The sequence below is a fragment of the Triplophysa dalaica genome, chromosome 2 (assembly GCF_015846415.1).
Source record: "Triplophysa dalaica isolate WHDGS20190420 chromosome 2, ASM1584641v1, whole genome shotgun sequence".
NCBI lineage: Eukaryota > Metazoa > Chordata > Actinopteri > Cypriniformes > Nemacheilidae > Triplophysa > Triplophysa dalaica.
In genome coordinates, this window is record NC_079543.1 from 10,444,612 (window position 1) to 10,472,106 (window position 27,495).

Below are 27,495 nucleotides of genomic sequence, written 5' to 3' on the forward strand. Positions count from 1 at the left end.
AACTAACTAGTGATTATGCCCTCTAACCTGAACTCATAAAGAAACAGAAAGCCCAATAGGGGTCTCTCCAGGTTGGAGAAATGGGCGTGTCTAAAGGTAGGGGGCGGTTCGAAAGATTTTTCATTGGTCAAAGGTGCTCTTTCTTCCCAACTTAGTCGACCAATCAGCGTTAATCACTCACATACGTAATTTCTTTTAAACAGGAAGAGATCGCAATAAGTTGAGTAAAGCAAAGGTTTAAAATTGTGAATTTGTGATCATAAGCCCTTAAAAACGAAACGAAAATGTATAAGACAAGTCTGTGTTAATAAATTACAGAAGGTAGGCCTAAGTAAATTGCTCTTACTCGTCTAGAAGCAGCAGAAGGTATGTTTTATGAGTATTTCAGTCTTTACATATACTATGTAAAGTATTTACACGTTGCATCGCTTAGTGTCCAGTGAAAAAAAATCTTATTATAACGGATTCTATAGTAATTTGTTGCATCGCATCGTGCGGCTCACGTGCGGTAGGACAGTGCAAGGATTTATGTTTATAATCTGATGCTTTAAATTAGCGCAGAATTATGAAGCAAATCGATCTACAATGACGCAAAACTCGCATGAATTCCGATTTGACCGTTCAGACTGAGGTCGCAATGTGAAACATCAGACCTGTATCTGATTTAGGACCACATACGGAAGTGGCTCAGATCAGATAAATCGGATCAGATATCGGATTCCATCTGGTTTGTCCTGTTCACACTGTAAAGCAGTAAACAGATCTTGGTAGCATATGAGCAAAAAAATCTGATTTTGGTGGCAGTGTGAACGTCACTTAACTGACCTCAGTCAAAATGATTAGTCTCGAAGATTCATCAGACCGACGATTGCCCTTTATGAAATGTAACCAAAACTATGCTAATTACCCTATTAGCACTTAAGTGATATTAGAGGCAAGGGCCAATTTGAGGTTTATTTTTTGCCATCAAGCTGTTCTTGGCGGCGCTAACATTCCGGTGATCATTGAGAACTCACACATTAGATTCACGTAGAGGCCAATTTTAAAATAGGCACTAGACACTCTTTATAAACCATCTGCAGATTATCATTTCATATTTAAAATCTTATATATAAAAAAACACAGTGAAAAAGTGGCTTTAGATGTAGGCCAATCGCGTTTAAGATGATGTTGAACAGGCGGCTTTCGTCTCCAATTGAATATAGCCCACTCCCCTACCTTTCGGTATGCCCTGTTCTCCCCCCTGCAGTTACCCCTGTGTCCAAAGACAAAACATTCACGGGGTGGCACTCATTCTAAACTAATGTGTCTAATCAAAGTAATACAAACCTACGTGTGCACAGTGTATGTCTGTACTTCCCCTCTGCCTGTAGTTCATTAAAATGGTCTCTTTTAAAACCCAAAAAAAGATTTTAGAACTCCACCCAAAAATTTTACAACTTCTATTATAATGTTTACGCTTCTCTCAGCTTTCTCTCTTGCTTCCTCTACATGGCGGTCATTCATTATTTTTTTATTTTTTTCAAATTCCTCAGCTCTAACTTTTCCCCTCATTTCTTCTATCTCCTTGAGTCTCTGCTCCTCTGTCTCTTTCAGAATACGTTGTTTTTCTTCCTCAATTTCTTTCTCTGCCATCTCCAACATCTCACTGGTGTAATGCTGCCCACCGTTTCCAGTAACCAATTTATCAATCTGGTCCAACAACTGAACGACCTGATCTGGATTCTTGTCTTTGTTGTTAAACACATGGTATCGTCCACTGCAGGTTTTGATGAAACTGACCAGTTTTGCATTTTTACGCACAAACGTGTGAATGTTTTCGCCTTCCAGTAGATCTCCATGAGTGAAGAGGGCCATGGTGTATGTGGAGGCCTCTTTACCAAATATTGCTTGGATGATTTTAACTGTGTCCGCCTCTTCATCTGTGAATCTGCCCAACTGAATCACAACTAAGAACACATGTGGACCAGGAGCAGAGAGAGGAATACAGAGTTTGATTCTGTCAATCACCTCATCTGCACTCAAGCTGGTGTCAAACAAACCCGGAGAGTCAATGACCGATATTTTTCTCCTATTTACTATTGCATGAAATTTTTCACACTGTGCAGTCACAGAAGCAGATGATATCTCAGATTTAAACAACTTCTTTCGCAGGATAGTGTTGCCTGTTGCGCTTTTCCCCACCCCGGTTTTTCCAACCAAAAGAATCCGGAGCCCTTCACCTGGATGCTGCACTAATGAGAAGCATAATAAAAGGAATGTAAAAATATTGCATACTTTGTAATTCTAACCAAGAATCATGCATGTAATATCTTTATATTCCTTTAAAAATACCTGCTTCACTAACATGATTGGAATCCTGAACTAAATGAAGATCTGAATGATTTTGTTGCTTTAAAATCTGGAGGTGATGAAAAAAGAAACATTTCAACATTTCTTATAGTACTTTTTTTACGATTTAAATGTCTTCATAAAGACAGGATAAAATATCATAACAGTGTTCTCTTTTCCTCCTGCCGTACGCCTGCATGAATACCGAGTTCTGGGTTGTATAAACTTTCATTACTGTTTGTATAAACAGACCCAGGGCCAGGAACCTTTGTCTGCACTTTACATTTGTGACATAATGGATACTTTTTGCAATTGTAATGCATAGACTAGTGAATGGGAACTAAATTTAGTTAAAATTGTAATATTTTTTTTTTAATTAAATGAACAAGTCTGTTGTTTACACTGCAATATGCAATAAGAGAGCCAGAGCGACAGGAAGTCAAAATAAGCACAAAATATTAGGAGACCTGTGCAGGTTGGCCCGCAATGCAAAACTCTGTTTTGCTCCAAATCCCAGCAAAAAAAATTACCAGCTATTTTTCCCCTTTTAAATAAATGAAAAATAAATATAAATAAACAAATATCTTTGATGCTGTGATTAAGAGTCTTAATTTTGTGCCCCTTTTTATGAAGTAAAAGATTCATTTTTGTCAATGTGCAGACATATAGTGTTACCGAGAAAGAGCTAACCACTGAAGTGGTTTATGTAAATCAGTGCCATTCAAATTGGCTTCTGGAGGAGCGTGTCCTGCATAATTTAGTTCCAACATCCCGGTGGGTTGGACCGGGAAATGGTATTCCTTACATCATGACTTAGCAGAAAAGACACACTTTGTAAATGTAAGCAATCACACATCTGAAAATACAGCTCTTTGCGTTTCCATTTTTTTCATTCGTTCACTTTTTCATATGAAATGTTAACATATTTATTTTTAAATTCAGTGTAAAATTAAAAAAAAATGATTTATTTATTCAGTGTAAACCTCTCCCTTCTGTAATGAGTTCTGGGCAAAATCAAACATTAAAATGTGCAAATTTCACTGTTAATAGTACACCATCTGTAGTAATTAATAGACACTAATTTCCATATTTTATCATTTGGGGCATACTAATTCTAATCTTTAAGAACATATAATACTGTATGTGGACTAGTTTGCCCTTCTGGCCTTTTTTACAAAGTCTCCCTGACTGACAGTCTGGATATGTGCCATTTAACTCTATTTACCAGTGTTTGCTTTCTGTTTTGGATTTGTTTGTCTGGCTTTCATTGTTTTTCTGGATTTAACCTGGCTTTTCAACCTCTGTTCATCTGGCACACTGGGAGATGTCAAAAGCACACTTTTTCTGGCAATATTGACAATTTCTTAGTCCAGGTTATGCTGTATATAACTACGGAATACACACCTGCAATACTATTGCAGCAACACCACCAATTATACCAAGCACTTGAAGTGCAAAGTAAAAAGATTGAACCCAAGCTGTCCTTGAAGATGTTGTATTAGGATAATTTTCATTGACCTTCATATCTGTTGAGAAAAGGAGGTTAAAGCTCTTGCTCTGAGTAAAATAATGATATGAGTTCAAACAAAAATTACAATACATTTATGACTACCCGATAAATAGTATTAAAAAAGCATTATGGCCCTTTCACACGGGATGTGGCAGAAACAAATGACCAGTTTATTTTTCGGTGGAAGACATGCGGTAAGCGACAAAAAGCTTGTAGCGGATGTTGGAGTCATATGTTTTGTATGAGAGGTAGCACAAATTTGAATTGTTCCCCTCTAATTCGCTTTGACACAACTAGATAATTATTTTAGGTCAAAAGTAATTTAAATGTCCATTAAATAGAATTTAAATTCTGACTGCTAAGTAATATGTTGCTTCTACATTTACATTTACAGTTCTAATGCACTACCGCTTCACACCTGCTCCATTTACTTTTGACTATTTTAACTATTTTGTGTCTACTCTATACCTAGTATTAATGTTGTATGTGTTTCTCTCTCCTTTCCTTCCATTTGTCTTTGTCTTTCAAACTACATTGTTTAAGATTACTTTCACCACTGCAGCAGAAAAATGCTTCTTATTTTATTTTAGCAATAATTTCTCATGTAAACATGAATCATATTGTACACTTTTTATTATATATAAAAGTTACAACTCACCTTTCAATACAGTGCTCATAACCTGTGGATGTCTTGGCATCTGCGGCATTTTGTTTTCCTTTTATATAATTTAGAGAGCTTTTAACATGAATTTAACCATTCCTCTGATAATACAATGAATCATTGCTAACTTGCCTGCCTGACTTGTTCTTACCCTGGATTTGAATGAGTATTCACAGCAGATAATGCAGCGATACGTGGCAGAGCAAATGACCTGTCACCGCCCACAGAGTCTACTTTCTTTCGGTAAAAGACATAGTTTTTTGTCAGGATTTAGGTGAGGTGCAAGGATAGAGGACTCAAACGCATACCACGGGTAAGGGGTTAACACATACTTTTAATTATAAAACAAAACAAAAACCCACGAGGGAGTATTATAACAAACAAGGGTATAACATGGAGGTAAATCCTGGGGGGGACATGTTCCCCTCTATCCGAAGGTTGTCACCCCCTCGTTCAATTAAACTCGCATTCGCTATTGTCATAAATATTTTTATGTTTACCTAAAGTAATTGTTTAATTAGAAGAAAATATAAACGCAAAAAATGTGTATAAAGTTTAAAAACTGTTGGGTTCCCCTGCCTTTAAATTTTTTTTGGCCCACTGCCTGCTCCCCTTCGTTCATCTCACCTGTGCTTTGAGCAACACATTTAAGTCAGGTATGCGGCTCAGTTCATCAGTGGTTGTTGAACTCTAGTAAGAAGGCTATTTGACTTACAGTGATTCTCTTTAATGCAGTTGATGCTGATTCATTAATAAATTAGTTGTTGAAAAAAATGCTAATTATCGATTTATTTTCCATGAATCTGCAATGTTAGTGATTAAAACGTTACTTAACTAAGCTAGTAAACATAAGCTAGTTAACGTTAGCTTGTTACAGAGGACATCACACACTGTAACTAACAAGCCGAAACCTTTTCCCATGCATTGTTTTATTTTAGGCGACCTGGCATGATGTGAATATTAACGGCCACAATTAGCCACCGATCCCGCCATTCAGGTCCCATGTCACACACAGCCGTGTACATACCGGTTACAATTTAGTGACGTTGGCATTGGCACTATATTTAGCTTCCACAAAAGGTGCATAGCTTTCATTCAGTGGGAGAAGGTTGTTTTCTCAGCATCTATTTTGTATGTGCGCGACGGATAACCTAAACATTCAGTTTACTGAACCTCGAGCGATTCATCAACGAGTACAACACAGAATTTAAGCATCTGTTACTGACTGTTTGTTTGGGTACACGAACATGAACAAAGTTTGTTGGCGGAGGCTGTGCACTGCAGGGGAAAATAATCACTCATTAATGTCGATGTACGGTGACTTTGTCAGACGATGTTGCCTTATAAATCAGGATAACATTTTAATAGTGTTTAAGTGTTTAAAAAGTGACTCATTGTCAACATGTACTATCATGGGTAGTGTTTTTATATTTGTTTCCTGTCTTCACAACAAAGACAAATAAATTAAAATGGAAAAAAGCTTTATTGTTTACTTGTATTACAGTATGTGACAGTTCAGTTATAATATGACTGCAAGTCTGTATGATAAACCTATAAACCTAATGCATATTGTCGCTTAGTGTCATAGTAAGTACAATTTTGACTGTATTATTTGTGTCCCCTTCAAAAATTGATCTTGAGAAGTTTTATATGTATTGTTCCCCCCTCCTGTTGAATGAGATTTATGCCCATGGGGTATAACATGGCAGGTAAAAGGAACACGGACTAACTAAACATAACAAGACTAAAGATAACATGACTACAAAAGACTAGACTACACTGACAAGATAGGAACTCACCACAAGCAACGAATGGCAATGAACCAGCACAGGACAGAAAACACAAGGGCATAATAGGGGATCATAATCAAGAGGGGAAAGGTGCGGGGCATGATCTAATAATGAACACTAACGAGGAAACAAGAGGGCAGGAAATATGACAAGATCGGAGAGAGAGTATGTAGAGCCAGTAGTCCCAAAATAGTCTCTCCACATAAAACTTGTTTTTCTGTCATGATCCCGCCAGTAGGCCAAGATAAACATGACATGATGCGGCAAAATCATGAAAGAAGCCCCTCCTTAAGGGGCAGCAACCTGATGCTCCTCCTGGGCTGCGCTCTCTGGCGGCTGGACCGTATTGGAATCCGGATAGATAGCCGGCTGGGTGCGGCGGGATGGCGATGAACACGGATAGACTTCCGTGACCCGCTCAATTCTTGCTCAATATCGCCCTCATCTGCCTGTTGGATGTTATTTGTGTAATTCTTCACCATTTGCAATGATGAGCTGTGAACTTTTGTTTTAATGTTAAAACACTGATAAAATATCTGGATGAAATGTTTTAGATCCATGCTTTCTATAACAAACTGACAGAGCTGGGTAGTAACTGATTAGACTAGTAACCAGATTCCAAAAATCAAGTGCTTGAATTTGTTACACTTTAAAATACGCGTAATCAGAGTACAGTTACTATTTTATTGTTAAGGATTACATTACATAGATTACATTACATATTACTTTTACATTTTTTGGTTAACCTACCACTTTAACTGGTAAGACAACCAACCAACCCATGATAGCGAGTCTAACATGTTTTGTTTACAAGCATTTATGTTCGCCATGTATTGTTCAACAGTTTTAATCTTCACAGTATAGACACAATGAAACAATGATTTGTGCAATTTGTGCAAATCACAACATTCATTAGGAAACTGCACTATCCATGAATCCACATATATTTGTGCTGCTGAATTGTCCGAGCCCAGCATTCATAATGGGTGTAGAATACGCGGGGGACATGTCCTCCATATTTTTAGATTAATGGAACAAAGTAGGGTTTTTAGTAGGATCTATTGACAGAAATGCAAAATAATCTAAAAAACTATTTCTTCACAGGTGCACAAAAAGACCTTACATAATGAACCGTTATGTTTGTAATACCTTAGAATAAGCTTTTTGTTCAATAAATAACGTACACGGCGCGGCACTACATACATTGAAATAGCTGCATGTTTTGTACAGCAGCCCTTAACAGATAAACAACTCTACAACGTGCGTTTCCTCTTCCTCTCCCCTGCGGTATAGTTGTGAAACAGACTGCGGATGATACGTGATCTGTACGGATCGTGCTCTACAGTTTTGCATGCGACCTGGCTGACTTTTATCCTTCTGTTTATAAAGAAAATCCACAGACCTTTTATTTGATGTGATAAACAAGACATCACTCTTTCTACATCTTTTTGTACTGTGGTGGCCACCGTTGTGTTTGGACTAAGAGATTCAATGCAAATCCATAATACAACTCTAGTGGCCGCTTTAAATCCAAAACTGTGCTCTTAAAGGGTTCCTCTGGGCAAAAAGTAAAATTCTGCAAATAAATTACTCACCCTTAAGTAATTTAACATCTGTATGACCTCCAATTTTCCCAAAAACGCAAATTAATAATTTTGGAAGCTTTCTGACTCCTCAGATTGCAACGCAAGCAAACAATAAAGCCAGATGACAGTGCATCCAATGTTAGCATCGCTCGACGCATACACTTTCTGACCACGCAGGCTCTACATCAGAACGCGCATGCTTCGAGTGTTTAGCATGGTAGTGTGCATGACATATGTGTCCCTGGAATACAAAACCAGTCTTAAGTACCACGGGCTTTTTTTAGTAAAAGAAAAAAATACATTGTATGGGTCAAAATTATAGATTTTTATTTTTTTCCAAAAATAATCAGGATATTAAATAAAGATCATGTTCCATGAAGTCAATTTGTAATTTTCCTACCCTAAATATCAACGGGAGGCCAAATTTCAGTTTCATCACAGCTTCAAAAGGCTATATATACGACACCTGCCAATGGAAAAGGGTGTTGTCTACTGCAACGAGTTGTCATTTTCCAAGAAAAAGTTAAATATATGTTTTAAATATAAATATATGGCTTGCAAGTGAAGTATAATAAAAAAAATCTCTTTTAATTTCATATGATGTTTTACTCGCTTCCTATGAAATTCATCATTAACAATTGCCTTCATTTGGTCTAAGAAAGACACTAGTAATTATAAACTTTTAGTATTTTAGTTTGATTATTTATATAGGATACCTGTTTGGTATAGAAACACTACAGTGATTGATTTCTAAAAAAAATGTTTTATTATTGTGTAATATTGTTATATTTTAAAACAAACAGAAATAGCAAACTGTAATAAATCACAACCTAAATTAATGATATCCCCCACAAAGGAAGAGTCAGTCTACCCACAGATAAACAAATCTGCGTCTGCCACCCTGTGTAAAAATGAAAATAAAAAATTGATAAACACTTTCACTTTCTGTTTACTTGTGCACTATTTGCTTATAATTTGCTTTTGATTTTTGATTGGATTTTCTACTTAAAATAAGATAAACAAATTCTCTCTGGGACTTCTTTCTCATTGAGTAAACAACTAGAGATACAGTGAATATTGGCCATATTTAAGTTGTTTCTTTTCCCACATTTAATCACCTTAAGTATGGAAAAGAATACAGAGGTTGCTAACACAGAAACAAATCTAATCTTCAACACTGTTGTGAGCAATGAACACATATCTGGATCATATATCTTGTTTTACAGTCTATTTTACTCATAAAGAACAAAATGGAATTGGACTAGAGCATGTAGATGAGGAAGAGGAGAACAAGGTTAAAAAGAAGGATGGATTGTGCCACACAGAACCAATGGACTGTAGCACAGGAAAGAGCCATGCCTGGAAAGCAGTTTTTCACCAGTTCAATTTATTCATCTTCGTCATCCTTAAAACCCAGTGGATGGCCTACGCCTATTTCAAATGGGCAACCATTATTGCCTCCCCTTCCCCGTTTGGACAATATCAATGAACTTCTAAGACCAGGGAGGCCGTTAGCATGGGCTAGACTAAATGGTTACCTTGGTCCTGCCACAGCACATTTACCGCCCACCGCCAAACAGGATGATGTAATTTCCTGTCCCTTCTGTTGTGTGTTATATAAGTACACCATAACCTTTATAGGAGGCTCAACACAAGGACCACATCTGCACACTCTTTGAACCCGTGCTTTATTAAATCATTCCCACCCCTCAACCACAACCTACACAAGGTTCTCAATTTCTTTTTTTTCATACTATTCGGCATGAAGAACTATGAACATGTGCTTCTGTAACAACTTTATCAACAACATAAATTATCAACAATATAAATTGGCAACAATCCTCTACTTCCTGCTCTCCCCCATAATGCAGGTGCCATTCCTAAGAACGAACAAAGTCTTTTAAGTAAGATGGGGAATTCCTTATTCGGAGTGGGAAACGTCTTTCACACACAGGAGACCGCTGACTAGCTACACACTGTGCTCCCGGTGTGACAGGAGTGTGTGTGTCGTCAGGAACTGTGCTCTCTGGTGCTGGCTCAGTTGAGTTAGCAGGTGTGTCAGGAGCCACGGGGGTTGGTGAAAGATGGTATCTGTTCCTTCGCAGGGTGCCCCCGGGCTTCTCCATGATGTATGACCTCGGTGTACCGGCAGTAGACATCCCCGTTCCTCTTTCCTCTGTATCTTTGACCCACACATGATCACCCGGTTGAAGGCCCGGCATGTCACGTGCTCTATGTCTTTGGTCATAATGCTGTTGCAGTTTTTTTCTGTACCTGTGTTCTGTCCTTTTCAGGTTGTCCATGTCATTATCCTCCTGCCATACAACAGTAGACCATCTTGGATTGTGAGCTCACCTGAAAATTGCAGGTATGGCTGGAACACTCTGTTAATTGAGAATTTATCTGGCCATCCCTCGACACAGAATTTCTTCAAGCGCTTGAGTCTGGGGTCGTCGTCCTGGTGTCTCTGAATGTCTCTTAACCTCTTTTCTGTAGCCGGGAGATTCGCTACCACAGAATCAACATAGAGGTTGATTTCCTCCTCCTGCAATCCTTCTGGAGTGTGACTGACGGGAGCTCGGGACAGCACATCCGCAGTTGCAATGTCTTTGCCAGCCACATGCGATATGGTGTAGGCAAAACGCATTAGTCACATGCGCAGATGCTGTATGCGTGGAGGAAGTTCATCTAAGCTCTTAGAGCCTAGTAGAGGAATCAGGGGTTTGTGGTCGGTTTCAATGTGAAAACTCTTTCCAATAAGAAACTCTGCAAACCTCTCACAGGCCCATGTTGATGCCAGCGCCTCTTTCTCGATCTGGGCGTAACGCTGCTCAGTGCTGCTGAGGGCTCTCGAGGCATAGGCCACAGGTTTCACTCTCTGTCTGTGTGCCGCTGGAGAAGAACTGCGCCCATCCCATATGAGGAAGAGTCAGCGGAGACAAGCGTTTCAGCATTCGGCCTTCTGCAGTTTCCCTTCTTTGTGCTTGCGTTGAGTCCCTTCTCAAACTGGACCTCCAAGTCGACTGTACAGGAACCACAATGGAGGAGACCACATCTGGAAACCAGTGGTGGAAAGAGTACTGAAAAATCATACTTAAGTATAAGTACCATTACTTTCCAAAAATGTATTGTGATTAGAGTAAAAGTACCTGTCCTAAACATCACTTAAAGTATGAGTAAAATGTAGCCCTTCTAAAAGGACTCAAGAGTAGTGTGTATCATGCTGTGACTTATTACACTTTATACTCCACAGATTCCTAATTTAGCGTACAGTGTGTTTCTCTATTATAGATGTTTCTCAGTTATTAATTATTTGACATTCATGGCCTACAATTTTAAATCACCATGCAAGAACAAACAACATGAATTAATGCATGTATACTAAATCTACAGAATGCAGGTTAATGGGTTAACATGCAGCACTGACAGAATACATGCAATTTGTGCACGTATTAGAAAGCGTAAAATTCTGCAGTGTGTTTAGTAATTGTTGAAGGCCATTTCGCGATTTCAGTCATCATAAAAGTTGTAAAAGTTTGTGTTTTCAGAGGGGTTTTTTTGGTCCAATTTTTGGCCGAATAATTTTGGTTGACAAACATTTGGTGCATACCTAGGCATGCCTTTTTCGACCGGTACATAATTGGATCAATACCAGAGTATCGATAAGCTTCATGACAAACAATTCTGTTGATCCTGCGTTGTTTTATCTCTTTTTATTCGGGTGTTAAATGGCTAATTAGAGGCTGCTGCCTGTCATTTTCCATCTCTGAATGATGTCCGAATGAAGTATATGTGATATCTAAGGTTAATGATTTCCGTGATGTATTTGCAATCTGCTTGTTTTGCATGTTTAAGAGTGAGAGAGTGGCATGGTTGCACCTGTGGAGCTTTCAGTGTCCACGTTTCAAAACGTGGAAGCTTCCATCAAACACCCCTTCGCAGCAACCCGTCAAAATAAAAGTCCTTTATTTGAATACTAGTTATAACATTGTTCTTATAATTCGGCAACGGAGTATATTTACTTACTTTAGTAAATTGAAGTAAATGTACTAGTTAAATAATAAATAATATTACTTGCTTAGAAAATTGTACTAACATTTATGTAGACCTAAAACCAAAAAGGAAAAAAGAAATATGGTCTACCAGCCAAATAACCATGGTGATGTAAAGAAAATATGTTTAATTAAATCATGATTTGCTCCTATGCACATACTAAGTGCTGTTAGTGGTTTTCCCCTGTATGATGTGGAATTTAGAGGTCGGTTTTTATTTATTTTGTCACTTCCTTTTTCCTGTGTAGTCTGTTGTAGTTTATTTTGTTTTCATGTTGATTTGCTCCCAGTTGTAACTTGTTACCCTGTTTGGTTCTGTCTTTATAAGCCCTTGTGATTCACTTGTTAGGTGTCAGTCTTTGTTTCTGTGCTTTGGGTTTAGACATGTTTTGGATTACTTTCGGGCCTTGTCACTTTGTTCTTTTATTTTGTTGTACTTAGGTTTGTATTCAGTAAACGTTTTACTGGACGTGGATCAGCTTCCTGCATGGATTACTCTCAGTGTTACTCACTCCGCGTACTTAACTGATTGTTATGGTGGCCGGGAAGTGAAAAACAAAACCACAACAACAACAACAAAATCTACAGTAAATGACAAAACTGAAACACAATATCAAATCTAAAAACAGAATAGCAAACCATAAAACACAACAACAATATGGGAAACAAAATTACAGGTCAGAAACCACATCGACAAGTCAGGAAACAAAACGACAGGTCTGAAAACACAACAACAAATAAGTCAAACCGGAAAAGGAAGGTATTTTGTTGGAATGGGATAGCTACTGCTGATTGGACGAAACTCCTGTCAATCAAGATATCCAGGACGCTCAATGTTACAATGCAGGCTCATTCTTGCTTAAATTACCATCGCTATCATCTCTTACATTTTATTTGAAGTAAATGCATTGTAATTGGCTAGAGTGCATGCTCAGGGTTCGGAACCCTGGTGCAGACCTGAGTTTGCATGACAACTTTTACATTACCGATTTTTCATCCAGACTGTGGCCCTTTCCGAACTAAACTGCAAGTGTGAAAGGCACATGAAAGCCAACTAAGAGGGGCCTCACCTAAAAAGCAGCCTAGGGGCACTTGACCACCTTAATCCACCCTTTGTCCTTGTTAGACATATACGTAATCATGACAGATCATTTTTCATTTATATTGTATGTATATTTTGTTCCGACACTTTAATTGTGGCAATTTTACGTGTCTAATACATGCATGGGCAACATTTAACACACCAAAGACACAGAAAAACACATGTTCGTCCCACATGACCCCTTTAAGGTAATAAGCCTGTTTTCTGATGTTTTTTTGCAGATCTATATGTAGTTGTACCTGGACTCTGTAAAGCTGAACAACAAAGCTTCTTTATTATACAGAAATATTAAATAACAACATATATGCATATTAAGAGAACATTATGCACATTAAGTATTGTGTATGCAATATAAAAATATATACATTTACAAGCAGTTGCATTACAAACATAAATAATGCTTCTTCCTAACTCGGTCCGGTCAACCACATCTCTCACAACATTCAAAAAACTACTTAAAACTAATCTCTTCTGTGAATACTTGACCGACAAATAAAAAAAACTCCTAACTCTCTCTCTTTCTCTCAACAGGTAGTGGTCTAGCTTTTGTTGAAACCAGTAACTTTGAGTGGGAAGTCGCAGGCTCCATTGAAATAAATGACGTTGCCTTGCTTTGTTGCTGGCCGTCTGAATGGGGGGTTACTCTACAGTTGCATTAATTAAATTTTTAATTAACTTTTGATTACCAACGTAGACATATTCAAATCCATGTGGACATCCGTACTCCTCTTGCAACACTAGATGTCCCCTTTTCTGTTGCTTTGATGTTATAATTTTTTTTCAAAAAACATGCTTGTTGTCCCTACTGTTTAACTCTTATTTCAAAACATACATTTTGCAGTTAATTAATAATGGTCTTTTATAAAATATTTTAGATCTTGACCCACAAAAAAAATATTTTCTTATAATGGGTGCTTCTCTCAGCAGTTCGTCTTGCCTCCTCTTCATAGCAGTCATTTATTATATATTTTTTTCAAACTCCTCAGCTCTAACTTTTGCCCTCATTGCTTCTATCTCCTTGAGTCTCTGCTCCTCTCTTTCTTTCAGGATACGTTGTTTTTCTTCTTCAATTGCTTTCTCTGCCCTCTCAAGCATCTCACTGGTGTAATGCTGCCCACCGTTTCCAGTAACCAATTTATCAATCTGGTCCAACAACTGAATGACCTGATCTGGATTCTTGTCTTTGTTGTTAAACACATGGTATCGTCCACTGCAGGTTTTGATGAAACTGACCAGTTTTGCATTTTTACGCACAAACGTGTGAATGTTTTCGCCTTCCAGTCGATCTCCATGAGTGAACAGGGCCATGGTGTATGTGGAGGCCTCTTTACCAAAAATTTCTTGGATGATTTTAACTGCATCTGCCTCTTCATCTGTGAATCTGCCCAACTGAATCACAACTAAGAACACATGTGGACCAGGAGCAGAGAGAGGAATACAGAGTTTGATTCTGTCAATCACCTCATCTTCACTCAAGCTGGTGTCAAACAAACCCGGAGAGTCGATGACAGATATTTTTCTCCCATTCACCATTGCATGAAATGTTTCACACTGTGCAGTCACAGAAGCGGATGATATCTCAGATGTAAACAACTTCCTGCCGAGGATAGTGTTGCCTGTTGCGCTTTTCCCCACCCCTGTTTTTCCAACCAAAAGAATGCGGAGCTCTTCACCTGGATGCTGCACTATTGAGAAGAATTATAAAATGCACTTTGTAGAAGTATTGCAAAATTTGTCATTCCAACCAAGATGTTATTTATTTATATTTCTTAAAAAAATACCTGCATCGCTTGAGACATGATTAGTATCATGAACTAAATGATGACCTAAATGATATTGTTGCCTTAAGATCTGGAGGTGATGAAAAAAGAAACATTATAACACATATTTACTTAATTTTCTTTTAATTTCTTACATTAAGATATAGATGTCTTTAAAAAGACAAAAACTTCGGAGTTGTGTTTACGCCAGGCGTAACCGTTGCTGGAGTTATGTGTTTTTAAAGGAAAACGCACTTATATAAACGCCGCCTCAGTGTCACTGAGAAAGAGCTAACCACTGAGCTTCTTCATGTAAATCAGGGCCATTCAAATCAGCTCCTGGAGGACTGGTGTCCTGCAGAATTTAGTTCCAACACCAAACCAACACACAAGACCAAGCTAATCATAGTGTTCAGGACTATTTGAAAATGATATCCATTGATCAGGGTTGGAACTAAACTAAGGACATCACTGGCCCAACAGGACCGGAATTTTAGTTGTGCAGTAGATAAACAACTTTTAAATTTAAACATTTATATTTAGGAGTTTCATTAATTATTTTATTCAAATAAATGCACACGTTTGACTCACTATGACCCATCAAATCTTGTGCTTCTCAGACCTCTTTTGCATCAGGTCCCTGGGGAATCCTGCGGGAATGCATGTCTGTGGTGCTTACCTTACAGAACACTGAAGGTGGAGTTGCACTCAGGTGTATATTGATTGTATAGAGCAGGCAAATCCTTCATTATGTTATGATAACATAAAAAAACGTCACACATGTTCGGTCTATTTAAAAAGAGGGTTGTGTTTATTGTATTTATGCTTATGTCCCCAGACCACCCTAGAGGGAAAGAGAACCACCCCAAATAGATTTTCAATATTTGTGTGAGCCTATTTATAATTTTATCCCCGGTTCAAGCCCCGGCTTGAATGGAATGCCTTTCTGTGTGGAGTTTTTATATTTTCCCTGAGTCAGCGTGGGTTTACTACAGTTTCTTTCCACAGCCCAAACACATACAGGTTAGATGAACTGAAGATTCTAAATCGTCACTTTATAGACAAATGCTGAAATAGCATTAAACAGAAAATAAATACATGCATGTAAATATAATTTCATTGTACTTACTACTTTTTTTAACGGTAATGTTTTGTGAAACAAGATGTTTATTTTCTGAGTCAAACCTTAAAAAATCCTGGTGGGTTGGACCAAGAATTGTTATTCCTTACATCATGACTTTGCTGATATTCACAAACTGTGTCTTTCTGCTATCACACATAAAAATACAGCTCTTTACACATTCAGTACTTTTTTCATTAATTTGTTTAATTTCTTATTGTATTGTATTTTCATTCAGTGTAATATAAAATATTTGATTTATTAATTCAGTGTAAACCTCTCCCTATGTTATTATATCATGCATTAAAATGTGTATGATCTGCACTTCAAAATTTCTCTGTTAATAGACTATCCGCACAATCATTTCAATATTCTATCATTTAGGGCATACTAATTCTAATCTTAAAAACTATTAAGAACAGATGTTATGTAGAGTAGTTTGCCCTTTACAAAGTCTCTCTGACTGACTATCTGGATATGTGGTGTTTTACTCCATTTTCCAGTGTTTGCTTTCTGTTTTGGATTTTTTTGTCTGGCTGTTATTTTTCTCTGGATTTAACCTGGCTTTTCAACCTCTGGTTATGGTCATATGGCAAAAAAAGGCACACTGGCACAGTGGGAAATGTCAAAAGCATACTTTTTCTGCCAATATTGCCATGTATTTCTTGGTCCATGTTATACTGTATAAACTGTGCAGGCAAAGATTGAAAAGATCAATACATACCTGCAATACTATTGCAGCAAAACAAAAAATTATACTAAGCACTTGTAGTGCAATGAAAAAAGATTGAATCCATGATGTCTTTGATGGTGTAGTAGGATCATTTTCATTGTCCTTCTTCATATCTGTTGAGAAAAGGAGGCCAAAGCTCTTGAGTAAGAACAATTATAGTTCAAATAAAAATTACAAATATAACAAATAAATAATAAAATACGAGTACCCGACAAATAGTTTGAAATATAATTATGGCCCTTTCAAACAGGATGTGACAGTCACGAATATATACTTTATTTTCAGTGAAAGATATTCAATAACAAAAAGCAGACGGGTGCGTCTTTTATGATAGGGTAGCACAAATGTTAATTTTTCCACACTTATTCCATTTGACACAACATATAAGGTTATTTAATTATTTCAGGTCAAAAGTTGTTTAAATTAAATTAAACTGTAATGAACGAGATAACGCAGAGAGTTGAGAATCCAAATGCAATTTGCGATTTAATAAAAAACAATCGGCAAACAATCCGAAACAACTGGCAAAACGTAGTCAAGGGCAGGCAGGTAAATCCATAAACCATGAGATAGTCCAACCAAACGACAAAACAAGAGGGTAATCCAAAAGCAATAATCCAATAAACAAGGCACAATAGTCATAATAAGGTACGCAGACATGAACTATGGCAAGAAGACACTTGGTGCACAGTTAAACTGACAGTACTTCACAAAGTTTACATGGCACAAGCATGGCTTAAATATCAAACAGGAAGTGTGCGAAGAGTGATAGAGTCCATAGTCTTTAGGGGAGAGGGGACCCCTGGTGAAAGGGATAATTGGGCAAAATGCCCATTTCTTACATAAACAGAATTTTAATAAATAAAGGACATAAATCTGCATCTTTGCAGCCATTGCTTTTCTTACTCAGTTGCTCTCTCATCTGTCACGGAACTTCCAGGACGTGATGTTACGTTCTGTGCCGAGGCTGCACTATGGAACGCGAACGGGGACAATACTCTTAACATGAAACGCGTGAAATTTGGACGCTTCAACGTGACAATTTTGAACGTGACTTTTTGTTCCGTGTAAACGCGAACGTTTCTTTCGTCTTAACACGAAGTTTTTGGGCGTGTTATTTGAAGACACTATCGTTTGTATCGCCATAACGCGATCTTTTTGGCCGTGTTTTGTTTAAACGAACGTTTCTTTCGTGTCAACAGGTCATTTTTGAGCGTGTAATATTTTGACTCTTATTTTGACTCATAAAAGTGACATACTAATCTTTCTGTTTTGGTTGAACTGCTGACAATTTGAGGTCAATAAATAAATTCAAATCACTAATTATATATCGCTGTTATTAAATTGCTTCTTTTGTGCCATACATATATTTATATTTTATCCTGTGTTGTATGGTGTATATGTTTACGTTTTATATACAACTTAAAGGTCACTGCACACCCATATTACAGCCTATAACATCACTTATGTCTTGTATACGTTTTAATAAAGAATTTTAAAGAAGATATTTATCAAATACAATGTATTTGTTGAAAAGGGTTTAAACTATGTTTTTCATGCTTCAATGTAACCATTTTGTCCAAAATGCACATATGTGGATAAGGGAGCAATTGAAGGCATGGTTAGAATACCAAAGGACATTAAAGAGACATTTGTACTGACTCAAGCAGAGATAAACAGCCCTAAAAGGACATCCCTTCCAGGCATTATCTTAAAAACTTCCAGCTTCTTGCATCATGAACAGCAATGTGGCAGCAGTGGAGTCATTCAGGTTCCTGCGCACCACCATCTCTCAGGACCTGAAGTAGGACAATCACATTGGCTCTATTGCTAAAAAAGCCCAGCAGGGGATGTACTTCTTACATCTGCCGAAGAAGTTCAACCTACCACAAACTCTGTTAAAACAGTTTTACTCAGCAGTCATTGTCTGTCCTCTGCATATCCATCACTGTCTGATTTGGCTCAGCCACAAAGTAAGACATCAGAAGACAACAGAGGACGGTTCTGACTGCTGAGAAGATCATTGGTGCTCCCCTGCCCACCCTCCAAGAACTCTATACATCCAGAGTGAGGAAAAGGGCACAGAAAATCACCCTGGAACTCTCACATCCAAGCCATCATCTCTTCACAATGCTGCTGTCTGGTCGGCGCTACAGAGATCTGAGCACCAATACAACAAGACACAAAAATAGCTTCTTCCCTCACGCCATCTACCTCTTGAACAGTTCAATGTTTTATACCCACCGTGCAATTAATAACTCTTTGCCATAATACTTAAGTGCAATATTAATTATATCATGCAGATACACTATCTATTTTTATACAACTTTTTATGTAAATTATATTTAATTCTGCTGTACATAGCACATACCTTCTATTACAATAGTCGATTCTTCATCTGTGTACCGTATTCTATTGTGTTATGGTCTCTGTGTACTGTTGTTGCTGTTTCTGTGTACTGGATCCTCCTGTCACCAAAACAAATTCCTTGTATGTGCAAACATACATACTCGGCAATAAAGCTCTTTCTGATTCTGATATTAAAAAATAGGAATAAATAAAAGAGTGTGTGGTTTTCATTGTCATCATTTCTTTTATGATATCATATGGAATATACACAGTGGTTGAAAGTCTACATACACCTTGCAAAATCCTAAAAAAGTTTTAAATTTAAATTATTCAAATAAGTGTACTTTTAAAGATTTGTTTTTATTTGAGTACTTCCCTGAACAAATTATATCACATATATTCCACAAAACAGAATAAAAACAGAATATATAAAAAATCACACCGTTCAAAAGTTGCTTATTCTTATAATACTGTTTGATGTACCTGGACAATCATTTATAGTTTTTTGTTTATGAGCCATTTAACATGTAAACCGATCTTCAGAGAAATCCTCCAGGTCCTGCACATGTTCTTTGATGTTCAGTATCTTCTGCATGTCTGACCTCTGTCCAGCAGTAACTCTGATGTTGAGTTGATCTTTACACACTGACATGTAATAGTTGTGTATGAGTGCTTGTTGTCAGTTTGTAAAGATGAATCTAAAATTGTATAGTCACAGCTGGACAAACATGCAGAAAGTGCTGAAAAATCAAAGACCAGGGAACAGTTTAATGGAACAGGACAACTTTAAACCCTTAAACAACTATCACAAAACCACACACACTGTCATCATTTTCCAGGTCTCACTGTACTGTATTATTAGGGTTATATGACTTTTGACCACCATACTGTATATCTCTTCATAGGCCTGTCTGTATGTAATGTGCAGGGCAAATTTCAAAGTAAACGTAAGGCAATATGATGCTGTATAATGCTTTGTAATATTAAAATCACCCCGTGTGATAAGAGGAAGCCAATCCAATGCAGTCCTTAAAGGTTCTTTGACAGTTTAAAAGTTAAAACGGGTATTCTGGGACGAAAGATGAGATGACAACCCATGACATAGGCCTGACATTGAACGTGTTGACGGGTCCAAATTTCACGCGTTTTATGTTAAGAGTATTTTCCCCGTTCGCGTTCCATACTGCGCAGCGTGTGTCAAGAAATCTCGGAAGCTTTCAGTGAAGCAGTTATCGAGTCGCGTTAGACCACTGACGTCATAGATGACATTTGAAGCCTCGCTGCCGCCCGAGTGGTTCAGTAAGCAGTTCGAATCTTCCCGCGACATTTTGACAGCTATATAAACCAAATAACACGAGCACATTTACTGCCCTCTGCCCAGGTAAGTCCTGACACTTTCCAGTTTTAGAAAAATTATATTTCCCCTCTTCCTATTATGACCAAATTATTGATTTACACACATAACATTTCAGGCCAGTACGTTTATTACACAGTTATGTTAAACAATAATTATATACCACCAGAAAATACACATTATATTTATATAAATAGATTATTCTATGTGGATATTTTTTTTTCAGTTGCATCTTTAATGTATATGATTGTTTACACTTTGTTTATACTTTGGCCCCCCATGTGGTATTGTGAGCAAATGAAGCCTCGAGAAATTAACCCTTTTGTGCAGGGTCGTGACAACTGATCCCAGTTTGCAACCTCATTTCCAAAATGTCATTTTGTTTTAGCATTCATCATGTCATGTTGTTCGATCGGAGGAAAAATTGGTCATGCTTCCCTGGCATGTAACTGTGATGTTTAATTATGATGGCAGATTTATAGCAAGATGCTTGGAAACACTGATTACATCAATTTAGTCTCCGTCAGGTCCTGGTTTTTACGTTACAACGTTGGACTGGTCGGTGCTATAAATTCTGTGGTTTTCCTTTGTATTCATTGGCGCTGAGCGTGAATTTTTCTATATTTTAATCTAAGAATGTTTCACATCGGCTGCGCTGATTGCCGTCGCTGCTCCACCTGAAAGACGGGTTTCATTATCTGTTTCAAGGACTTTAAAAATCACAAATAATTACTCTTTAAGTGTTAAATTTTAGCTGGATATTTAACCTGACTATTACTCTCGATCCTCAAAGCATTCAATTCCATTTTAAGACTCCTTGCAGATCCAGCAGATTAAAGGGGTGATATGACAAGGCTAAAGCGAATATTATCGTTTGTTTTAGATGTAACGCAATGTGTTTGCCCGATTCAAAGTTCAAAAACGCTGTATTTTCCACTAACTGTGCCTCCTCATTGGTGGAATACTGCAAGCATGCGACAGAAATGTAACACCTCTTACCGTATTTTTAACATCAGTTTCCAAAGCAATTGTACTGACAGGTATGCCCACCTTACTTAAGTAAACATTTGGGCGGTCTTGGTCAAATCATACAACGAACTGGCGTAGATTTGTGGCCCAGCCGGCACATGACCGACCTTCAACGTTGAAATATGGTTGAAATAATGACAGTTGTTTTTTCAACGTTGAAACAACGTTGATATAACGTTTAATGCTAAATGGTTGAAAACCAACCAGTACATTACCAACCTTCAACGTTGAAATATGGTTGAAATAATGACAGTTGTTGTTTCAACGTTGAAACTTCGTTGATATAACGTTTAATGCTAAATGGTTGAAAACCAACCGGTACATTATCAACCTTCAACGTTGAAATATGGTTGAAATAATGACAGCTGTTGTTTCAATTTTGATTGAAATGCTAAATGGTTGAAAAAGGGTAGTAAAAACACTTATAAATCAACTTTTTTTTTACAAGATCCATATGTTGAATCAATTAATGTATGCACAGAATAAATAATTTCTGCCTTTTAAATCTTTAAGATCATTATTATTATTATTATTTTATTATCCATTTACATTTTTATCATGAACCTTCTGGTATAAATATTATCAACAGCAATAAAAGATTGCGCTGCTTTACCACACTGAAACAATTCCTATTGGCTATTTAACCTTATTTGCTTTGATTATGATTGGTTAATCTGTCTGTCATTCATGAAACTGGCCAATGAAACTGTGCGCGCCATTTTATGTTTGAAAATATGACCGTTGTAATGACCGTCTTTCTGATCGAGGACGTCATTTGAAGCGAGACTGGTCTGGCCAAGGGAAGAGCACGATAGAAAGTGGTCTGCGAGGGCGCGGGATCAAAAAGGTAAGTCTGATTTCACAAATATACGCAAGGTCATGAGTTAAACGCATTATGTCAGTTCTTGGAAAATTGTAAATGCACAGTTTGTTGAATGAATTTACTAACTCGATATTCAGGGAATGCTTTTCCACATTTGTGTCGCGGAGGGCTAACGTTACTTTTACAGATGTCGATTGAGGCCTAACGTTACTCGTGCCGCTTCAGTGTCGTTTTGTGCTTTTGCGGTTCCTACGTCGATTTTAAGGGATAAGACATATACGTGTGCACACAGATACAAAATTTCTGGAAAAAAGTGTAACGTTACAAAAGCTTAATTTTCCGTTTGTCGTCGTAATTAGTCTACTGTCCATTCACGGTAATATCGCGAGATTGGAAGCGAGACTGGCCAAAGGAAAGAGCATGAAAGAGATGGGCGATATGGAAAACAATCCAATCGAGTTTATTTTATTTTATATGTTAAATATGATTCACAATATTAAATGAATAAAATGTCAAATGTAAAAATGGTCAGACACTTTTATCCAAAGCGATTTACAAATGAGAACAATATAAGCAGTTAAACTAACAGTAGGACAACAATTTTTTTTTTAATAGAACAGAATAGAATGGAAGAGAAAATTGGTATTACTGGATCAAGATGTTTGAATTGAAGCAGACATATATGATGTATAATGTGCGAGAATGACTGAGCTGGCTTATCGAAAACAGGGAAGCTACTGTGCATAAGGTCAATTGTGATCCTAATAACTTTGACATCCTTGAAAAGCTTTTCCATAAATTTATAGCAATTTTGTTGATCTTGGCTGTTTTGATTTTTTCCCTTTAGATGCAGTCGTCAATGCACACAACACAACCAGTACAAAAGTAATGGAGACCACGTCCAAATATTTAAAATATGCACCAGAGAGGATGGGTGGTGGTGGCCGTAAGAAGACTCTTCCTTGAAGACACCTTTTTTTCCTTCTTTTTTAATGACTGTTGCTAGTAAAATGTTAAGTTCTACTAAAGACTTCTTGTTCTACAAACTTTCCTTACTTTTACTTGGATTCTTTTTCACTTAATTGTTGAGATTTTAGAATGTTACGAAATGAGTACATATGTTGGTCACAAAATGAGTACATATGTTTGTTATTATTTATATATAGGCTATTGTGTATATTTGCAGTGTGTATGAAATTAGGATTAAAAGCTTTTTCCCTCAGCATTCTGATATCATTAAACCCTTAAGAAAGTGCTTTGTTGTTGAATGAGAATTTTATTCAATAAATTATGTGAAAGTGTAAATGTAGAATATAGATGTATATTTAAATTCTAAGAAAATTATTTTTCCATTTGGTGTAATTGTTCAAAACTTTTTCTTTAGAAAATGAAGCATCTCATCCCTGCACTTCAGATTAATGAACATCTAATTGTTAGAAAGTTAAAGTTTTTTTAATGCCGTCCAATTGCAAATCATGTACAGCAAGTTTTATTAGTTGCTGAAAACACTATGTGTACCGAAAATCATAGTTTACATCTCAGTGTTGACGTTTAAGCAAAATTACAGGTAGGCTACGCCGGTGAAACAGGGTTTCAATATCAACGTTGATTCAATTTGCAAAATCGAAAGGTGATTCAACGTCGACAGAAGACCATAACCCGAAAGGCATTAGTGAAACAACGTCGCGATTTCAACGGTGAATCAACGTTGTTTCTTCCGCGGTGAAACGACGTCACAATATCAACGTTGATCCGTTTTGCAAAATCGAAAGGTAATTCAACGTTGATTCAACCATGGTACCTGACGTTGTTTCAACGGTGAATCAACGTTGAAATGCCGGCTGGGGGGGGTGTGGTTACACGAGGTGTTTCATGCAGGTATGGTTTAGCGTTTTTCTTTCAATTTTAAGTGTCCAATGCATGGGCACTGCAACTTATAACACACCAAAGACACAGAAAAACATGTATTTGCACCATATGACCCCATTAAATGGCAGAAGTGTTCCGGGTTCAGGCTAATGTTCAGGCTAATGCCGTATTCGGAGCCCTAATCCCGGCCAGGGGGAGGGTGCTCTGAGAATGAACGAGTACCCCACACCAGTATCTGCATATATGCAGATATAGGCGAACTCACGAAACTAAGTGAACGGGCGGTGTGCCCTCGATTGGCATCACGCATAACCAAGCAGAAGGACATGCGCACTTCACACAAACAAGCCGATCTGTCTAGTGGTCTTGCAAACTGTTTTGTACCCGTGAGACCTCGAAGCATGGCGAGAGAGATTCGAAAGCATACAGAGCTCTCTAACCTCGCAGTGCTTCGATGTCATACGATTGGGTCTGTGCGGCGCCGAATGATGCGAACACACCTCTTGTTTAGATGACAGACAGATCATGATCCTCGCGACCCTGGTAAAAGTGGATTGAGGACGACTTCAAGATCGATCGCGATTTAAGATCTTCTGATCGAACACCCCTTTGTCCTTATTAAAATAAAACATTTTATCGAGGCAGGAACGAAAACTTAGGTCTACTTGTCTATCGAGGCTTGTCTGAATTTGTGGCCTGTCGAAGGCTAGTCATATTGTTGTGCCCTACGGATGACCAATAGGACGGCGCGGGCCCTGGGTCAGACGATGTCCACATTAGTGGTCCAGGAGGGACACCTCTGGCTCAACCTTGCGAAGATGCGTGACGCACAGCAGTTCTCGACAGTGAAGAAGCAGAGGGAGGTGATCAAACACATCCTGCCCCGCCATGACCCGTCCATCTTTCGGCCATCGAGGTCCCGTGCGGCGTCTGCTCCCCAGCAGCCCTGGCCCTATTCGACACTGGCTCCGGCTCCCCTACTCAGGCGGCACCCCCTACTCAGGTGGCCCCCCGGAAGAAGACTTCGAGGAAGAGACCACTGTCTTATCGTCAGCCGCCGTGGAAGCAGAAGCTGCCTTGACCAGACGAAACCCAGGCCGGATCAAGACCACCACCCCCCGACCCCAGCCATTCCATTGCCACTTCCGGGGCCTTGCGCCCACATTCTCACAAAAGAGTTTCCTCTCTCCCTGGGTCTCTGCGTCACGGTTATACACGGTTATACATTCTCACTTCGACGGTGCGCTGAGCTACACTTCCGCCGAGCAGGTAAGTCAGTAGAGCTGATCTCCTCCCCTGGGGCCTCCACACAGGTAGCCATCGAACCACCCCTGGGCGATTGATGAAGCAGATCGAACCCCTAGTCCCCCTGTCTCGGTCCCTGGGAGCCTGCCTAGAGCTTCCCAGACTGTCACGGTGGCTAAGGGTGGACAATCCATTTCGGCTATGCGATCCAATTCGCCAGACGCCCGCCCAAGTTTTGAGACATCCTCTCCACCTCAATTAGAGGCAAGTATGCTCCCATCCTTCGGGCTGAGGACTCCACACTTCTGGCGAAGGAAGCGATCGAGCTTGTCCCTCCAGCTGAGATGTTCTGCAAGTTTCACAACCCGTACTTTATCATCTCCAAGAAACGTGTGGTTGCGCCCCATTCTAGATCTGCGTATCCTGAACAGGCACCTACACAAGCTGCGATTCAGGATGCTCACGCATCCAGTCAGATGTCAGGACTGATTCAGGATGTTTTTGACTAGTAAGTACAAACTTTAACCATAGTCTGCATTCCTCTCACTCAACTGTTAAAAATGTTATGGCATTCAAATGTATAGAGACTGTGTCTGTCCCCCGAATAATACAACTAAATAATAATTTAGGTAAAGGTCAGAGAAAAGACATTATTGTGATTAATCCTAAAGTCAATATAATTAATGAGCAAAACTAACTCTGGCTACTTCATATAAGTTAATTAAATTCAAAGGCAGTTATTGTAAATGAAAGGATCACAGAAAACAGATTTGATATACTCTGCCTTACCAAAACCTGGTTTAAACCAAATGATTATTTCGGTCTAAATGAGTCTACTCCACTAAGCTACAGTTATATGCATGAGCCACATCTGGTTTGTCGAGGTGGGGGTGTCGAAACAGTCTTTAGAGACTTTCTTACCGTAACTCGGAGAACAGAGCATAAATTTCAATCAGTTGAGTGCGCTGCACCACGTCATAACATTCCAGTAATTTGTAGAGCAGACAGCATCAGATGCGATGGCTCCTAAGAACAATGAAGAAGAATGAATGCAGCATGCTGTCTTCGCTTTATACCCCGATGGCCAGGGCAGAGACCGGCATGCAAATTTCATTCGCCAATTTCATTCGCCAATTTCATTGGCTGTTCAAAGTCAGTCAGAGATGATAGGTTCTCAAGTCAAACCCCATTCTGTCGACACAACGTAGAGAGACCGACAGTAAGGGAACTCTTGGTTTCTTGCGGGCAGAGGTGGGTAGAGTAGCCAATATCTTTACGAAAGTAAAAGTACAAGTAACTAGAAAAATTGTTACTCAAGTAAAAGAAAAATGTCACGATTTAAAAAATTACTTGAGTAAAAGTAAAAAAGTGTTCAATGAAAAAACTGCTCAAGTTGCTAGTTACTTTGTTGCATTGTATCTGATTATATAGGCCTGGTATTCGTAAAATTAATCTTAAAGCCAATATTTGTATATTACATTTTAATCAATATTTTTAATTAGCATAAGCAGATATCTTTGCAATACAAACAGAGACTAAAGAATAGACAAACACAGAAGAGGCAAGCATTTCTATAAATTTCATCTAGTCCTGATGTTAGTCAATGTAGTTTACACAATTTAATTGGAATAATAGACCATGTCTAACTAAAGAGAACCTGCAGAGCTTTGCCTTTGAAATGCATTTAACTAACCTAGAACTAGAACATTTACAGTGCTCTCTTTAAATACAAATTTTTTGACAAAGCTCATGTTTTCTTGTGTTGCATCACGTGTGTGTTTTTAAAAGCTCTTACCTGTAAACAAACAGTAAACGGTGAACCACACGCCCCTTAACACGTTTTCTTCCTTCTGTTCTTCAAATGAATATTTCTGCGTCCCACGTTTCTGTGTCTGAAAGGTAACGAGCATGTTGCTGTGCCTGACGAACAGGTTGCGCGGGTGCATGCATATGGCCAGCATTTATCATTGCTGGTAAACAATATGACACAATTGCAGTTTTAATAAAGCATTTAATTATATTGTTATATTATATATTGTTATAATATATAACACTATATATTGTTATATTATACTGTTATATTTTCCACCATTCATAATGAGAATGATCCAGCTTATCAAACAGCATATCGACTTGGTTTGGATCATTTGTTGCATTGTCAAAAACATGGTATGTCCACTG

General features: G+C 38.1%; 2 protein-coding genes across 2 annotated transcripts; both read right to left on the minus strand.

Annotated features, from left to right (window-relative positions):
* Window positions 1–1,369: 1,369 nt before the first annotated feature.
* LOC130438510 (GTPase IMAP family member 7-like) lies at window positions 1,370–10,525 on the minus strand. The gene is made up of 4 exons (XM_056770451.1): window positions 10,234–10,525; window positions 3,736–3,857; window positions 2,335–2,401; window positions 1,370–2,234 (listed from the first exon to the last, which is right to left on the minus strand). The coding sequence occupies exons 1-4, from the start codon at window positions 10,523–10,525 to the stop codon at window positions 1,393–1,395; spliced, it is 1,323 nt and encodes a 440-aa protein (XP_056626429.1). The 3' UTR covers window positions 1,370–1,392.
* Window positions 10,526–13,316: 2,791 nt separating this feature from the next.
* On the minus strand, window positions 13,317–27,146 carry LOC130414169 (GTPase IMAP family member 9-like). Its single transcript, XM_056739917.1, has 5 exons — window positions 27,110–27,146; window positions 26,236–26,340; window positions 16,637–16,758; window positions 14,814–14,883; window positions 13,317–14,717 (listed from the first exon to the last, which is right to left on the minus strand). Exons 2-5 carry the CDS (start codon window positions 26,255–26,257, stop codon window positions 13,993–13,995), a joined length of 939 nt encoding a protein of 312 aa, XP_056595895.1. The 5' UTR covers window positions 26,258–26,340; window positions 27,110–27,146; the 3' UTR covers window positions 13,317–13,992.
* Window positions 27,147–27,495: the final 349 nt, after the last annotated feature.

What these genes read in the sequence shown, in the direction of transcription:
- LOC130438510 (XM_056770451.1), bottom strand. Translation starts at nt 10,525, where the DNA reads ATGCGTTTTGCCTACACCATATCGCATGTGGCTGGCAAAGACATTGCA. An exon ending in GCCATACCTGCAATTTTCAG is followed by an intron (nt 3,858 to 10,233) that starts GTGAGCTCACAA and finishes TTTTCTCAACAG; the next exon opens with ATATGAAGGTCAATGAAAAT. An exon ending in TTGCTGCAATAGTATTGCAG is followed by an intron (nt 2,402 to 3,735) that starts GTGTGTATTCCG and finishes CATCACCTCCAG; the next exon opens with ATTTTAAAGCAACAAAATCA.
- LOC130414169 (XM_056739917.1), bottom strand. Translation starts at nt 26,257, where the DNA reads ATGCTCTGTTCTCCGAGTTACG. An exon ending in TTGCTGCAATAGTATTGCAG is followed by an intron (nt 14,884 to 16,636) that starts GTATGTATTGAT and finishes CATCACCTCCAG; the next exon opens with ATCTTAAGGCAACAATATCA. An exon ending in TCATGTCTCAAGCGATGCAG is followed by an intron (nt 14,718 to 14,813) that starts GTATTTTTTTAA and finishes TCTTCTCAATAG; the next exon opens with TGCAGCATCCAGGTGAAGAG.